Below are 18,203 nucleotides of genomic sequence, written 5' to 3' on the forward strand. Positions count from 1 at the left end.
TCAGGGCTTGTGGTCCCAGAAAAAGCTGGCCAGACTGGCTGAACCCCGCTTCCTGCACCGTCCTCCTACCCCTGACCTCCTCACCCCCAACAGGCCACACCACACCTGCGCTGGGCCACCAGTTGGGGGGACCCACAGAGAGGAAGCTGTCCAAAGGTGGGTCTTGGTCTAAGGTCTTGGGCTTGAACCCTTTGCTTTAAGGCAGCATCTCACACCCTCGGCATAGTGGGCATCTCAGACCGGACAGTCCTCTGTCGTGGGGGGGCTGCCCTGTGCATTGTGGGACATTGAGCAGGATCCCTCGCTAGATGCCAGCGGCACCCTCAGGACAGTCAAAAATGTCCCCAGGATTGTCCACTGCCTTTCAGGGGGCAGATGACTGCCGGCTGAGAACCTCTGCTCTAAGGAGTAAAGGTATCATTCTGGTTCAGCGCTGTGCTACGAGCATGTTACCTGCTGTCAGCCCCCGGCGTGGCCCTGTGTATTCATTGTACCATCAGTGGAAACAGCTGGGGGTGTCGTGGGCTCGACCTTATCAAGGCTGGTTATAATGGAGCAGACCACGCACAGATTTCTTCCTTTTTACTCACTCAGCCCTTGCGGAGCCCCGGCTCTGTGCTGGCTGCATCTGCGTTCTTAGACTTGCCCTGCAGGCCCCGCCCGGGGCAGCGGCCCCTGCAGGTGGCCGAGACCGTAAACAAGGTCTGCCCACACACGGTGAGGTAAGGGCTGCGGGAAGTGGATGCAAGACAGTCCTGCTCTAGTTCCCAAGTCATGAGCGACAACCAGCCTCCACAGATAAACGTGGTTACCTGCATTGTGATGTTCTCCGCTGCTCGGAAATGGTGCACACCGAGTTAACAATGAGCTTTCCCACTTACACGGATACGCCGTGCGTTGCTCTTAAATAGCCAAACACAATTTTTGGTTGTTGGAAATCATATTCTTCTAATTTCCCAGTGCCTTTTTTAAAAGGTTATTTAAGAGATAGCATGAGAGGAGGAGGGGGAGAGAGAGAGACAGAATCCCAAGCAGACTGCCTTTTTAAAGTTTATTTATTTATTTTGAGAGATAGAGAGCATGAGTGGAAGAGGGGCAGAGAGAGAGAGAGAGAGAGAGAGAGAGAGAGCGAATCCCAAGCAGGCTCCACGCTGGCAGTGCAGAGCCTGATGCAGGGCTTGAACCCATGAACCATGACATTGTGACCTGAGCCGCAACCAAGAGTCAGATGCTGAACCCACTGAGCTGGCCAGGTGCCCCCAAGTGCCTTTTAATCAATCTGAGTGTCACTGGTTCCTTATTAGTTGGTCCATTCATTCAAAGACATTGATGGATCACCCTCATTGTGTCTGAGACCCTCTTTGGCTGGGGCATCAGCGGGGAGCTGGAGGGGCGGGCTGTCTGTGGCTCCTTCGTGGGTGGCCTAGGTCTGGGTTTTTCACTGTGGGGATTGCCTGGGGGCTTTGAGGGGTGAGAGTGACACAGAGGGAGACTGGAGGTTTCTCAGGCTCCCCGTGAGTGTGAGCGTGTCGTCTCCAGCCCCATGGCTCGGGCTGCAGCAGTGACAGAAGTTTCTGTGATGGTGGCTGTGGCCTTGTGGGGACACTGTGCCAGCTCCTCCCCGTTTGTACAAGAGGAGTCCCTGCTGTCTTCTCTTTAGTTATTTATCTACTTATTTATTCATTTATTTTATTTATTTTTAATTTTTTTCTTTAATGTTTGTTTCTTTTTGAGAGAGAGAGAGACAGAGTCCAAGCGGAGGAGGGGCAGAGAGCGAGGGAGACACAGAATCCGAAGCAGGCTCCAGGCTCCGAGCCGTCAGCATAGAACCCAACGCGGGGCTCAAACTCACAAACCGCGAGATCATGACCTGAGCTGAAGTTGGATGCTCAACCAACTGAGCCACCAGGCGCCCCCCCCACTGCTGTCTTTCTTTCTTTTTTGAATTTTATTTTTTTAAATTTCCATCCAAGTTAGTTAGCATATGGTGCAAGAATGATTTCAGCAGTAGATTCCTTAATGCCCCTTACCCATTTAGCCCATCCCCCCTCCCACACCCCCTCCAGTAACCCTCTGTTTGTTCTCCATATGTAAGAGTCTCTTATGTTTTGTCCCTCTCCCTGTTTTTATATTATTTTTGCTTCCCTTCCCTTATGTTCATCTGTTCTGTGTCTTAACGTCCTCATAAGAGTGAAGTCTTACGATATTTGTCTTTCTCTGACTAATTTCACTTAGCACAATACCCTCTAGTTCCATCCACGTGGTTGCAAATGGCAAGATTTCATTCTTTTTGATTGCCGAGTAATACTCTGTTGTATATATAAATCACATCTTCTTTATCCATTCATCCAGCGATGGACATTTGGGCTCTTTCCATACTTTGGCTGTTGTTGATAGTGCTGCTATAAACATTCCCCCCTGCTGTCTTCTGATTCAACTCAGATTCCAGGACAACCAGGGTCCCTTGTCCTTTATTTCAGTGGATGAGATCAACTGCGGACAGCAAACACAAACGGGGCGTATGCACCCGTGTGTGTGCATGTGTCTGTGTGAGAGATGTGCAGGTAAAGGATCTGTGTGTGAAAGAAATTAAGCAGCATCAGAATGTGGAGGAGTTAGTTCAGCGGACTGGCCAGGGAAGGTGTCTCTGAGGAGGCAGCATTTCGGCTGAAACCTGAACAGGATGAGAGAGCTCTGTGAGGGCTTGGGGGAAGGGGTCGCTCGATTACTGGTTAGCAATGTCATACACGTGCACGCACACGCAGGCACGTGCACACAGGCATACACATGAGCACCCACGTGCACATAGGTGAGCACACGTACACACGCATGCACACGTGCACGCCGGTCATTCCCTCTTTCCCCAGCTTTGCCACGCTGTCTGCTTCACCATGTCCGCAGGCCCCCGGTCCTGCACCCCTGCGGTGCCTTGTGCAAAGCCTGGCCTCTGAGCTACAAGGCAGGACGGGACGGGGCCTGGGGCAGATGCTATGGCTGGCTGAGAGGATACCTCCGGAAACGAGACTCGGGCTTGGGCAGGTACGTAGCGGACGCGGAGGGCCTGGGGGAGAGGAAGGATGATTGGATGGAGCCCCACGTTTTTCGGGCCCAGGATACCCCTTCCTTCATCTCCTGCCACCCCCAGTGGGCATCTGCCCTCAAGGACCCTGTGAGTTGAGTGTCCAAGGTGCAGCTGTGGGTGTAAGCAGGGCTAACTCCTGCTGCAGGCGTGCCGAGCATTCCTGGCTTCTGCTCGGCCCCGGTCAAAATTCCCAGAAATGGAACAGAAGGAATCTGACGTCCATTGGTGGGAGTTTCCAATGTTGTCAGGAGGGTAGAGCTCTTGGGGGTGCGTGGAGGGTGTGGGGGAAGGGGTCGCACATCCTCCCTGGCCTGTGCGACTGAGGGAAGATGGCCTGGCAGGCTGCTGGTTGTGGCATCTGGCCATCGCTGTCCACTTGGCCAGGCTTGAGGTGCCACACGGCAAGAACCCTGGGCTTTGGTGTTCGGGAAAATGAGAGCCAGACCCTGAGTCACTAATTACTAGATGTGTGACCTGGAGCCTATGACTTACGTGCCCCACTCTTATTTCCCTTAACTGTAAAACAGTGCCTGTTCTGCCCAAGGGCAGGTGGCAGAAGATAAGGGTAAATGTTTTACTCAATGCAAATTGTGGGCTATCTGCTCCACGGCCTGCACCCAGGGCAGCTGTAATGGGGTGAGTGCCTTTCACATCTCCCCCTTGCAGGAAGCGTGAACTCAGCCAGGAAGCCTCTCTCCTGGTGGAGACAGCAGGCGAGACTCCCGTATTAAGAGAAAGCTTTCCAGACAGAGGCTGGGGGATACGTGTGGGAGCTCCTGGAAGGCGAGGACCACACCCTATTTCCTTTCTTTTCTTTAAAAAAAAAAATTTTTTTTAAACGTTTATTTATTTTTGAGACAGAGAGAGACAGACCATGAATGGGGGAGGGTCAGAGAGAGGGAGACACAGAATCTGAAATGGGCTCTAGGCTCTGAGCTGTCAGCACAGAGCCCGACGCGGGGCTCAAACTCACAGACCACGAGATCATGACCTGAGCCGAAGTTGGCCGCTTAACCGACTGAGCCACCTCCTTTCTTTTCTTTAAGGGGCACGATGCTGATTTAATACATGTATACACTGTGATCACCGCGATCCATGAACACACCTCCATCACCTCACATAGTTACCTTTCGTGAGTGAGGGGAGAACATTTAAGACCCATCCTCTTAGCACATTTCAGCTCTGCAGTACGGTATTAGTAACTGCAGTCACCATGCCTGCATTAGATCTCAGAACTTATTCACCCCGTGAGAGTTTGTACCTGTTGGGTGTTTTTTATATGCTAGGTGCTCAGTAAAGCACTGAATGTGCATGGCTGAGGGTGAGATACGGCTTAGCTGTCAAACAAAAGTAGTTCCTGATCCACAGCTGGACTGAGACACCTGCGCAGCTGGACCCCACTCATTCCATGGCCCTTGCTCCTCCCAGTTGTCCCCCCTCCTGTGGGCACGGTGGCCTCCAAACACCCCCTTCTACTCAGACCTCCATTACCCACACCATCACACACCCTGCGGATCTTTCCAGAATTTGCAAATGGCCAAATCCCCAGGGTACTGGGCTGTATGACACACGCTCCTGAGGGAGTGGTAGAGAGGGTGAAGCCACCATGAGAAGTTACTGCAAAGGGGGGAGGCCACGGGGAAGAGGAGAGGGGTGTCCGGGGTCATTGGTGCCCTGGGTGCTTTGAATATCTTTTTTCATTGGATTTCAGAACACATAATCCAAACAGCACTGAGTAAAAACCAGTTGAAACCATATTGTTTCGGGGCACGTGGGCGGCTCAGTCGGTTGAGTATCTGGCTCTTGGCTTTGACTCAGGTCATGAGCTCCAGGTTCATGAGTGAGAGCCCCGCATTGGGCTCTGTGTGGACAGTGCGGAGCCTGCTTGGGATTCTTTCTCTCTCCCTCTTCTCTGAACTTCCCCTGTTCTCTCTCTCTCTCTCTCTCTCAAAAAAAATAATAATAATAACCATATCATTTCATGAAAGGTAGAAATAAAATTGCCAAGACTGCTATCATTTCAATAGTTCTGGTAGAACTTGAAATAATGTTTTTTAAATCCCTCTGGCATACCTGAGAGCTATTTGCGGATTACCAGTGATCCAGGGAATAGGAACATAGTTTCAAAAACAGCCGGCAAAGGACTTGCCAGCAGAATTGGGACTGGCTGAATGCTTGAAAGGCTACATCGAGGTCACAAGGTGTGGAGCTGTTGAGTCTTCAGTCTTGGCTCGAATTCTGCTGTAAACTCAAGCTATCTTTTCGGTCAAATCGATGGTTCATGAATGTTTACTAGAAACTCCTAGGTACTGCGTCGTCTGTTAGGCACTGTGCGAATTCATAAATCAGTAAAATCGTCAGGGGGATGGACATACGTGCAGCTAATGGTAAGATAAGCCGCCCTGTTAGGTTCCTGCTTCTGCCTCTGGAAGAATGTTTAGATCAAGATGAGTAGAGAGAAAGATATTGCTACGATGCTCATAATGTATCAGCCATATTGCAATACTGTAATATGTGCACATTTTACTGTTAATTTCGAACCATGCGTTAACTTTTTAAAAATAGTGAAAGAGTTGTGTAGAAGCCTATGTTTGAGTCTAATAATCTCTGTTAAAAACTTCAACTTTATCTCTCTTCACCACAAAGACTTCTGGGAACATAGTTTTAAAAATTGCTTTCTTAACCAACCCCCTTCACAGAACAAATTAACCAGAAACAGAATCTGTGAACTTGTTGTTTTGTTACTACAAATCACACCACTTGACCAAAATTCTATAAATTCTGACTTGGGAATAGGACTTGAAAATTTTTAAGAAGACAAACTCTAGTCAGCCCCCTCCAAATCTACCATTGTTTGTATATTTCTATGAGAGTACGTTTCAGTGATGTCTCTGATTCTCAGTTCACTTTTCTTTTTTTTAAGTTTATATACTTATTTTTAGAGAGAGAGAGAGAAAGACAAAGTGAGATTGTGTGCACGAGTTAGGGAGGGGCAGAGAGAGAGAGAGAGAGAGAGAGAGAGAGAATCCCAAGCAGGCTCTGTGGTAGGTTCAAACCCACAAACCATGAAATCATGACCTGAGCTGAAACCGAGAGTCAGATGCTTAACTGACTGAGCCACCCAGGTGCCCCTCAGCTCACTTCTAAGGGTGACACGTGAGCCACTGAACACGGACCACTGAAGCAGACCAGTGAACACGGGCCACTGAATGTGGACCACCAAACATGGACTGCTAAACACAGACCACCAAACACGAGCCCATGAACATGGGACACTGACCGTGGACCATCACACATGGGCCACAAACATGGGCCACCTAACATAGGCCACTGAACATGGGCCACCAAGTGTGGACCACTGACTTTCACCTACTCATCTTGAGGTAAAGGCCAGAAAGAGGAAGCTTTGGAAGGGATGGTGTAAAGGGAACATTCTAGAATAAGATCTCTGACCTGGGCCCTGCTGCTCGCTGATGTGTGGTATCATGGCTGTGATTCCCATGCTCGGCAAACATGTCTTCCTGTCTCTGGGGAAGGATCTGGGTACAAGTGTCATCTTCCTGTTGGTCGGCTGCACAGCCTCCTATCTGGTCACCTGCTTCCCTCCTTTCTCTCTTCAACCCCCTCTTCAACCAGCAATCAAAGTGATTTTTCTGGGGTGTCAATCAGAGCATGCAATTCCCCTGTTTATGACTCACCAAGGACTTTTCATGATGCCTAGAAAAACAGCTTATGGCCGTCAAGACGGTACACGCTCAGGCCCGGCCTTTTGTCTTGGATCCCATCACCTACCCTTCCCTCTCTCGAGTGGGTTTGCCAAGCCCGTGAACCACGGCACGCGCCTTAACCTCCATGGTGCTGGTCTGCCCGCACCTCTCTGTGCACCAGCCCCTCCTCACTCGGACGTGGGTGCGCCTGTCCTGACCCCTCCCGGAACTGATAAAGCGCCCCACGGCCCCGCAGCCCTGCCTGTCCCGACGCGTCACATCAGAAACCTCAGGGATGACTCATCCTCACCACTTTCTGTTCCTTTGACCTGCTTTGGTTTTTTTGGCAGTTTGTGTCTGTACCTACAACTCCATTTTAGTTTGCTTATTTTAGACCTTTCCATGTTTAACTGCTTAACTGCTCATCTCTCCACCTGAGTGTGCATCCCACAGGGCAAAGGCTTCTTGTTCTATTGGTGGCTTCCCCTTCCCGTCAAAAGCGTAAGCTCCCAGAGGGCAGGAAGCTTGACTTTCTTGCCCATCGGGGTATCATCAGTGGCTCAGGCAGTCCCTGGTACAGGATAGATCCTGATACATTTCCTTTTTTTAATCAAAAAGACGGTTTTTTACTGCAGTGGAGAAAATAGGGAAGTAAGGGTTTCAACTCAGCACCCCAGTCCTTGACGGAAAACATCCCTGTTTACTCCATCTGGGCAGTGAGAGGATCTCGGACTTCGGGAAAAACTTCAGCTGATCTCACACACCCCGCCTGTCGCGCCTTCCAAACTGGCCTGCAGCCCCTGTTTATGTGTATAAGGCACACCCCCAACTCAACTCCATATCCTTCAGAATTCAGCCTGCTGCCACTTCTAGGGGGCCGCTCCTAGAAACTTGCCCATACGCCCTTTAAGCACGCACCAGACCGTTCTGGAACCGCTCAAGCTCCTGTGGCCACCTGCAAAAGCTCTCAGGAGGCAGGTATTGGCCCCCCTCTCAGGAGCCCCGATTGACCTTGCCCATCCCAGGGGCTCAGCAAACACCTAGGGAATGAGGAAGAAGACAAGTGACTCTGTCAACGAAGCCCCAAACAAGCAGAAGGACACAGGATGGAAAGGTAATACAGTGGCCCCCACTGTGAGCATTTGAGCTGAGACCGTGTTTACTCAAACTCTAGTGACTATGTTTTCTTACTTCTTGTCTTCTTGATGCTCCAGCATTCAAGATCCTGATCCTGGAGAGACTCCCAGGGCTAGCCAATTCCTAGAGTGAACAAATGAGTCCCCCAAGTATATGGGTCCTGTACAAACCAACCCATCCAGAGTCCACAGACCCAATTGTTTCTTTATCAAGTATTCCCTGTGCTCTAAATCAGTGCCTGCCAGGGACCAGGCAGCCAAGGAGTTTAGGTTTTGAGAATCTAAAAGATGATTATCAACAACTGTGTACAAATTACAGCTTTCAAGAGGAAAAGTTCTGCCAAAAACATTGAACCAATGGAACACTTAAATTTTCCGTAGGTGAAAAAATAAATGTAGTCACATTATTTTTTTTAAGTTTTAATGTTTATTCATTTTAGAGGGAGAGAGAGAGACAGAGTGCGGGCCAGGGTGGGGGAGGGGGGGGAGGGGCAGAGAGACAGGGAGACACAGAATCTGAAGCAGGCTCCAGGCTCCGAGTTGTCAGCACAGAGCTCGACGCAGGGCTTGAACTCACAAGCCGTGATATCATAACCTGAGTCGAAGTCAAAGGCTTAACCGACTGAGCTAGCCAAGCACCCAAGTCACATTATTTTCATACTGCCAGTTGATCAGTCAGAGTTGCTTATTTGCTTGATATATGCAGTGTTTTTTTTTAATCCAGTATAGTTAACATACAACATAATATTAGTTTCAGATGTACGATACAGTGATTCAACACTTCCATACGTCACCCAGTGCTCATCACAGCAAGTGCACTCCTGAATCCCCATCACCTATTTCCCCCATCCCCCTGCCACCTCCCCTCTGGTGACCAGTCTGTTTCTTGGTTTGTCCCTCTCTCTCTGTTTTTCCTTTGTTTGTTTTGTTTCTTAAATTACACATATGAGTTAGATCATATGATATTTGTGATCTCTGACTGACTTATTTCACTCAGTATGCTACTCTCTAGTTCGGTCCATGTTGTTGGAAATGGCGTGATTTCATTCTATACCACATCTTCTTAATCCATTCATCTACCAATGGACACTTGGGCTGCTTCCGTATCTTGGCTATTGTAAATAGTGCTGCTATAAGCATAGAGGTGCGCGTATCCCTTTGAATTAGTGTTTTGTAGTTTTGGGATAAATACCCAGTAGTGTGATTACTAGATTATGGATAGGGTAGTTCTCTTTTTAACTTTTTGAGGAGCCTCCATACTGTTCTCCAGAGTGGCTGCACCAGTTTGCATTCCCACCAGCAGAGGTATCACCTCTGAGTGATACCTCATTGTGGTTTTGATTTGTATTTCCCTGATGATGAGTGATGTTGAGCATCTTTTCACATGTCTGTTGGCCATCTGGATGTCTTCTTTGGAGAAATGTCTGTTCATGTGTTCTTCCTATTTTTTAAAATTTATTTTTAAATTTTATTTTTAAATTTTTAAAATTTACATCCAAATTAGTTAGCATATAGTGAAACAATGATTTCAGAAGTAGATTCTTTAATCCCCCTTACCCATTTAGCCCATCCCCCTCCCACAACCCCTCCAGCAACCCTCAGTTTGTTCTCCATATTTATGAGTCTCTTCTGTTTTGTCCCCCTCCCGGTTTTTATATTATTTTTTTTTCCCTTCCCTTATGTTCATCTGTTTTGTCTCTTAAAGTCCTCATATGAGTGAAGTCATATGACTTTTGTCTTTCTCTGACTGACTCATTTCACTTAGCATAATACCCTCCCGTTCTATCCATGTAGTTGCAAATGGCAAGATTTCATTATTTTTGATTGCCGAGTAACACTCCGTTGTATATATATACCACATCTTCTTTATCCATTCATCCATCAGTGGACATTTGGGCTCTTTCCATACTTTGGCTATTGTCAATAGTGCTGCTATAAACATGGGGGTGCATGTATCCCTTGAAACACCTGTATCTCGTGGGTAAATGCCTAGTAGTGCAATTGCTGGGTTGTAGGGTAGTTCTAGTTTTAGTTTTTTGAGGAACCTCCATACTTTTTTCCAGAGTGGCCACACCAGCTTGCATTGCCACCAACAATGCAAAAGAGATCCTCTTTCTCCACATCCTCGCCAACATGTGTTGTTGCCTGAGTTGTTGATGTTAGCCATTCTGATAGGTGTCAGGTGGAATCTCATGGTGGTTTTGATTTGTATTTCCCTGATGATGAGTGATGTTGAGCATTTTTTCATGTCTTTGTTGGCCATGTGGATGTCTTCCTTGGAGAAGTGTCTATTCATGTCTTTCGCCCATTTCTTCACTGGATTATTTGTTTTTTGGGTGTTGAGTTTGATAAATTCTTTATAGATTTTGGATACTAACCTTTGATCTGATATGCCATTTGCAAAAATCTTCTCCCATTCTGTCGGTTGCCTGTTAGTTTTGCTGATTGTTTCCTTCCTGCACAGAAGCTTTTTATTTTGATGAGGTCCCAGTAGTTCATTTTTGCTTTTGTTTGCTTCCCTTGCCTCCAGAGACGTGTTGAGTAAGAAGTTGCTGTGGGCAAGATCAAAGAGGTTTTTGCCTGCTTTCCCCTTCAGGATTTTGATGGCTTCCTGTTGTACATTGAGGTCTTTCATCCATTTTGAGTTTATTTTTGTGTATGGTGTCAGAAAGTGGTCCAGGTTCATTCTTCTGCAAGTCGCTATCCAGTTTTCCCAGCACCACTTCCTGAACAGACTGTCTTTATTCCATTGGATATTCTTTCCTGCTCTGTCAAAGATTAGTTGGCCATATGCTTGTGGGTCCATTTCTGGGTTCTCTATTCTGTTCCATTGATCTGAGTGTCTGTTCTTGTACCAGGACCATATTGTCTGGATGATTACAGCTTTGTAGTATAGTTTGAAGTCTGGGATTGTGATGCCTCCTGCTTTGGTTTTCTTTTTCAAGATTGCTTTGGCTATTTGGAGTCTTTTCTGGCTCCATACCAATTTTAGGATTATTTGTTCTAGCTCTGTGAAGAATGCTGGTGTTACTTTGATAGGGATTGCATTGAATATGTAGATTGCTTTGGGTAGTATTGACATTTTAACAATATTTGTTCTTCCTATCCAGGAGCTTGGAATATTTTTCCATTTCTTTGTGTCTTCTTCAATTTCTTTCATAAGCTTTCTATAGTTTTCAGTGTAGAGATTTTTCACCTCTTTGGTTAGATTTATTCCTAGGTATTTTATGGGTTTTGGTGCAACTGTAAATGGGATCAGTTCCTTGATTTCTCTTTCTGTCGCTTCGCTGTTGGTGTATAGGAATGCAACCAATTTCTGTGCATTGCTTTTGTATCCTGCAACTTTGCTGAATTCATGAATCAGTTCTAGCAGTTTTTTGGTGGAATCTTTTGGGTTTTCCATATAGAGTATCATGTCATCTGTGAAGAGTGAAAGTTTGACCTCCTCCTGGCTGATGTGGATGCCTTTTATTTCTTTGTGTTGTCTGATTGCAGAGGCTAAGCCTTCCAATACTATGTTGAATAACAGTGGTGAGAGTGGACATCCCTGTCTTGTTCCTGACCTTACGGGGAAAGCTGTCAGTTTTTCCCCATTGAGGATGATAATAGTGTTGGGTCATTCCTATATGGCTTTTATGATCTTGAGGTATGCTCCTTCTATCCCTACTTTCTTGAGGGTTTTTATCAAGAAAGGATGCTGTATTTTGTCAAATGCTTTCTCTGCATCTATTCAGAGGGTCATGTGGTTCTTGTCCTTTCTTTTATTGATATGATGTATCACATGATTGTTTTCCTGATATTGAATCAGTTCTGTGTGCCATGTACAAATCCCACTTGGTCGTGGTGAATAATTTTTTTAATGTATTGTTGTATCCAGTTGGCTAATATCTTGTTGAGGAGTTTTGCATCCATGTTCATCAGGGAAATTGGTCTATAGTTCTCCTTTTTAGTGGGGTCTCTGTCTGGCTTTGGAATCAAGATCATGCTGGCTTCATAGAAAGAGTTTGGAAGTTTTCCTTCCATTTCTATTTTTTGGAACAGTTTCAAGAGAATAGGTGTTAACTCTTCCTTAAATGTTTGGTAGAATTCCCCTGGAAAGCCATCTGGCCCTGGACTCTTGTTTTTTGGCAGATTTTTCACTACTAATTTGATTTCCTTACTGGTTATGGGTCTGTTCAAATTTTCTATTTCTTCCTGTTTCAGTTTTGGTAGTGCATATGTTTCTAGGAATTTGTCCATTTCTTCCAGATTGTCCATTTTATTGGCATATAATTGCTCATAATATTCTCTTATTATTGTTTTTATTTCTGTTGTGTTGGTTGTGATCTCTCCTCTTTCATTCTTTTTTTAAAAAAAATTTTTTTTTAGTGTTTATTTATTTTTGAGACAGAGAGAGACAGAGCATGAACGGGGGAGGGTCACAGAGAGAAGGAGACACAGAATCTGAAACAGGCTCCAAGCTCTGAGCTGTCAGCACAGAGCCCGATGCGGGGCTCGACCCCACGGACCGTGAGATCATGACCTGAGCCAAAGTCGGACGCTTAACCGACTGAGCCACCCAGGCGCCCCACTCCTCCTTCATTCTTGATTTTATGTATTTGGGTCCTTTCCTTTTTCTTCTTGATCAAACTGGCTAGTGGTTTATCAATTTTATCAATTCTTTCAAAGAACCAGCTTCTGGCTTCCTTGATGTGTTCTACTGTTTTGTTTTGTTTTGGTTTGGTTTGGTTTGGTTTGGTTTGGTTTTGATAGCATTAATTTCTGCTCTAATCTTTATTATCTCCTGTCTTCTGCTGGTTTTGGGTTTTATTTGCTGTTCTTTTTCCAGCTCCTTAAGGCGTAAGCTTAGGTTGTGTATCTGAGATCTCTCTTCCTTCTTTAGGAAGGCCTGGATTGCTATATACTTTCCTCTTATGACCGCCTTTGCTGCATCCCAGAGGCTTAGCGTTGTGGTGTTATCATGTTCATGGACTTCCATATACTTTTTAATTTCCTCTTTAACTGCTTGGTTAGCCCTTTCATTCTTCAGTAGGATGTTCTTCAGTCTCCCAGTATTTGTTACCTTTCCAAATTTTGTCTTGTGGTTGATTTTGAGTTTCATAGCGATGTGGTCTGAAATATGCACGGTATGATCTTGATCTTTTTGTACTTACTTAGGGCTGATTTGTGTCCCAGTATATGGTCTATTCTGGAAAATGTTCCATGTGCACTGGAGCAGAATGTATATTCAGCTGCTTTAGGATGAAATGTTCTGAATATATCTGTTAAGTCCATCTGGTCCAGTGTGTCATTCAAAGCCATTGTTTTCTTATTGATTTTTGGATTAGATGATCTATCCATTGCTGTGAGTGGGGTGTTGAAGTCTCCTACTATTATGGTATTACTATTGATGAGTTCCTTTATGTTTGTGATTAATTGATTTATATATTTGGGTTCTCCCACATTTGGCACATAAATGTTTATAATTGTTAGGTCTGCTTGGTAGATAGACTCCTTGATTATGATATCATGCCCTTCTGCATCTCTTGATACAGTCTTTATTTTAAAGTCCAGATTGTCTGATATAAGTATGACTACTCCAGGTTTCTTTTGCTGACCATTAGCATGATAGATGGTTCTCCATCCCCTTGCTTTCAATCTGAAGGTGTCTTTAGGTCTAAAGTGGGTCTCTTGTAACCAGCATATAGATGGATCTTGTTTTCTTATCCATTCTGTTACCCTATGTGTTTTGATTGGAGCATTGCATCCATTGATGTTTAGAGTGAATACTGAAAGATATGAATTTATTGCCATTATGATGCTTGTAGAGTTGGAGTATCTGGTGGTGTTCTCTGGTACTTTCTAATCTTTTGTTGCTTTTGGTATATACACACACACACACACACACATATATATATATATTTCCATCTTTTCTCCCCTCAGAAAGTCCCCCTTAAAATTTCTTGCAGGGCTGGTGTAGTGGTCACAAACTCCTTTAATTTTTGTTTGTCTGGGAAACTTTTTATCTCTTCTTCTATTTTGAATGACAGCCTTGCTGGATAAAGAATTCTTGGCTGCAGATTTCTCTGATTCAGCACTCTGATTCATATATATGAATATATCCCACCACTCCTTTGTGGCCTGCCGGGTTTCTGTGGATGGTCTGATGCAAACCTGATCTGTCTTCCCTTGTATGTTAGTGACTTTTTTCCCTTGCTGGTTTCATGATTCTTTCCTTGCCTGAGTATTTTGTGAATTTGACTATGATATGCCTTGTTGATGGTCGGTTTTTGTTGAATCTAATGGGGATCCTTTGTGCTTCCTGGATTTTGATGTGTGTGTCTTTCCCCAGGTTAGGAAAGTTTTCTGCTATGATTTGCTCACATAGCCCTTCTACCCCTATTTCTCTCTCTTCCTCTTCTGGGACCCCTATGATTCTGATGTTCTTCCTTTTTAATGAGTCACTGATTTCCCTAGTTCTTAAATTGTGCTCTTTTGCCTTAATCTCCCTCATTTTTTCTGCTTTGTTATTCTCTATAAGTTTGTCCTCTATATCGCTGATTCTCTATTCTGCCTCATCCATCCTTGCCACCACTGCATCCATCCATGATTGCAGCTCAGTTATAGCATTTTTGGTTTCATTCTGGCTAGTTTTTACTTCTTTTATCTCTGCAGAAAGGGATTCTAATCTATTTTCAACTCCAGCTAGTATTCTTATTATCAATGATTCTAAATCCTGGTTCAGATGTATTACTTGTATCTGTGTTGGTTAAATCCCTGGCTTTCATTTCTTCGTGCTCTTTCTTTTGGGGTGAATTCCTTTGTTTTGTCATTTTGAAGGGAGAATAGGAATTAATCAGGTAGAAAAATTGAAATTAAAAAAATTAAAATAGAAAAATATTAAAATTAAAAATTAAATACACACATACACACACACAAATCGAATAGATGATGCTAGATCCTAGGTGTGTTTTGGTCTGGGTGTTGAAAGTGGTTTGACAGATTAGAGAAAAAGAAAGGGGGGGGAAGGAAAACAAAGGAATTTCTTTGAGAATTTTAAAAAATGAATACACTGAGGTAGACTAAAATAAGATAATGGGGGTAAAATAGAATTTGAAAAAATATACACAAAGTAAAGAATGTAGTAGAAAAAAATTAAGGAAAAATATTTTAAGAAGAATTAAAAATAAATATGAATTTTTCTTTTTCTGTATTTAAAAAAGAAAAGAAATAAAGATAAAAAAGATAAAAAAGAAAAACAAAGAAATCGTTTGAAAATTTGAGGAAGTGAATACACTGTAGTAGACTAAAATAAAATGATGGAAGCAAAATAGAATTTGAAAACATTTACATAAAAAATATAGTAATAAAAATTAAATAAAATTTTTAAAAGAAATTGAAATAAAAATGAAGTTTTTCTTTCTGTATTCAAGAAAAAGAATAGAAATGAAAAAGAAAAAAGAAAAAGAAAAAAAGAAATTGTTTGAAAATTTGAAAAGGTGAATACACTGAAGTAGACTAAAATAAAATGATGGAAGTAAAGTAGAATTTGAAAACATTTACAGAAAAGTAAAAATATAGTAATAAAAATTAAAGAAAGATATTTTTAATAAAAATTGAAAATAAAAATGAATCATTTCTCTTTCTGTATTCAAGAAAAAGAAAAGAATTGTAAAAGAGAAAAAGGAAAAAGAAAAAAAGAAAGAAAATTGAATAGATGAAGTAGGACTGCTAATAGATTGAATTAGGACTGACATTGCTTCATTTCCCCTAGAAGTCAGTCTATGTATCTCTTTATAGTCCATAAATCAAGCCGGCGGTGAGACTTGTGTTCTTGAAGAGCGAAGTTGGCCCAATGGGGTGGGGCTCAGTGTAACGTCTCCGCTCTCCACTAGGTGGCGCTGCTAGCCTGCTGGGGTGGATTGTTGCGGCGCTTGTAGGTAGGCATGCGCATGCGCGGGAGTGGTGACCCTGCCTCCATGCAGCTACCCAGTGTGTTCTCCCGGATCAGCACTGGTCCTCCGTCTTCAGCTCTCGTCCACTCCCCGCTTTTCCACTCTCCGTGACCAGGCCCCAGGCAGTACCTCTCTCCCGAGTTTTGTCTCAGATGCGGATGTTTTCCCCGGCCCCTTACTTCCGAAGGACTGCGGCTTTGCCCCGTTCCGCCCCTCTGCCAGAGGCTCTCACCGAGCAATGGCCGAATGAGCAATGGCCGAATGTCGGCTGCCCCCAGGAACACCCGCTGGACCCTGCTGCTGTTGGTGCCCCGAGACTGCGGCCAGGTGCCAGCCCGTCCCAGAAAAAGTTCGCGAGACAGTGTAGCAGCAGCGTCTCAGGGATTATGGAAAATCCCAACACACATCTGGCACCTGGCTTCACCCTTAATGACCTTGACCCAGCACCGGCGAATGTGGCCGCCTTCCGCGGTCTGCTGGGACCAGGTGGCTTCAACAGTCTCTCCCAAATGCCCTTCCAGCAGTGGAACCGCTTTTCCCCGTGTGGCCCGAGAACCTCGCAGACCCACTCTGTTCCTGGGGATTCGCCCTTCCCACCAGAGCACTGCCAGGTATGGAGCTGTGGAGCTGCAGCCTTTGCGCTCCCCTTGTTTACAGTCTTAATGGAATTTAAACCCTCTCCTTTCTCCTTTCTCCCTTTTTAGTTTAGTCCCTGTGGCTGTTTCCAATTTTCCACTTTCTCTCTAGCTGCTTTCGGGAAGGGGTGCTTTACCCGTATTCTCCCGCCTCCCCAGTCTCTGTCCTCTCTCCGCCCTCAAAAGCGGTTCTCTACCTTTTGCGGCTTCTTGCTCCCCAAATTCACCTGTCTGCACCGCATACCTGCTGAATTCTGTGGTTCAGGTCGTGCAGATTGTTGTGTTAATCCTCCAATCGGTTTTCTAGATATGTAGGATGGTTTAGTGTTGGTCTGGCTGTATTTCACGGGCGTGAGACACACAAAAAGCTTCCATGCTGTTCAGCCATCTTGGATCCTCCCCCTACCTTCTGTTCTGCCCATTTTTTAATTGGATTGTTTTTTCGGTGTTGAGTTGTACAAGTTCTTTATATATTTTGGATACTAACCCTTTATTGGATATGTCATTTGCAAATCTCTTCTCCCATTCAGCAGGTTGTCTTTTAGTTGTGCTGATTGTTTCCTTAATCTTTGACAAAGCAGGAAAGAGTGCCCAACATAAAAAGACAGTCTCTTCAAGAAATGGCGTTGGGAAAACTGGCCAGCCACATGCAAAAGAATGTAACTGGACCACTTTCTCTCACTCTACACAAACATAAACTCAAAAATGGATTAAAGACCTGAAACCATAAAAACCCTAGAAGAGAGCACAGGCAGTAATGTCTCTGATATTGGTGTTAGCAACATTTTTCTAGATATGTCTCCTGAAGCAGGAGGGAAAAAAATCAAAAATAAACTGTTGGGACTACATCAAAATAACAAGCTTCTGCACCGTAAAGGCAGTGTTTTTTTAATGATCTTAATACTTTCAGACCATGACGGCATGAAAATAAAGGGCAAAAATTAAAGTAAAACGCCTGGAAGAACAGAACAAGTGTTATGACGTTTTTCATAAATTAACTGCACAACGGCTAAGAGTTATCACTGAACAGCCTATGGTGTAGGTAGAGCATTCTAATTTTAAATTCCTTCAAATAAGATATGGGCATTGAAAATACAGGTCCAGAATCAATTTATTTCATGGAAAGATAATTCAAATCAAACCTTTAATTGTTGGAAATGCAGAAGGGTTAAAGCCATCTAAAAATACAGAATAACTGTCTTCATTTTGCACAAAGGTTAAGAAAGAAGATTCTGAGGTTGCTGACGGCTTGCTAATTTTTGACACCCCCTGCTTTCATTCCTGTCAATAATCCCGTGAGACATTTTTTTAACAGTGTTTTGAGACAAAGCCTAAGAATAGTTAGATTCGAGTATTCACTGACAGTAGAACTATTCTCATATTAATGTAAATATTAACCAAAAAAGAGCAAACTTTAACTCCAGATGTGTCCAGACATTTATAGGCCTTTCCTGTGGGTTATCACTGTGTCACTAATAATTTTTGTTTAATCCCAGGTGAGGAAGTACAGAATGTTACAAACAGAACAATGATTGTCTATGTTCAGGGCCTGTAAACTCACTTCTAGCGAACAATGTGTGTGTGGAGACATTCTCTTTCTTGTTATTTCTGTTCTGATTTTTGAAATTATATTTATTGCAATAATAACAATACATGCAATAAGTTATTACAATACATGTATTGCAAGAACTTACATTAATTGAAATGTT

At 44.1% G+C, this 18,203-nt stretch overlaps 1 protein-coding gene across 12 annotated transcripts in view; it reads left to right on the forward strand.

Annotated features, from left to right (window-relative positions):
* Positions 1-18,203, forward strand: part of LOC113596536 (uncharacterized) — an 87,443-nt gene that overhangs the window by 35,648 nt on the left and 33,592 nt on the right. For 7 of the 12 annotated variants that reach the window (XM_053216235.1, XM_053216232.1, XM_053216234.1 and 4 more), the window contains 2 exons: positions 5-156; positions 2,868-3,039. The exons of the other annotated variants lie outside the window; for them this stretch is intronic. In XM_053216235.1, coding sequence (XP_053072210.1) covers positions 5-156; positions 2,868-3,039 — 324 coding nt within the window. The remainder of the gene's footprint in view (positions 1-4; positions 157-2,867; positions 3,040-18,203) is intronic. 12 annotated transcript variants of the gene reach the window in all.

Source organism: Acinonyx jubatus, chromosome B1, assembly GCF_027475565.1.
Source record: "Acinonyx jubatus isolate Ajub_Pintada_27869175 chromosome B1, VMU_Ajub_asm_v1.0, whole genome shotgun sequence".
Lineage (NCBI taxonomy): Eukaryota > Metazoa > Chordata > Mammalia > Carnivora > Felidae > Acinonyx > Acinonyx jubatus.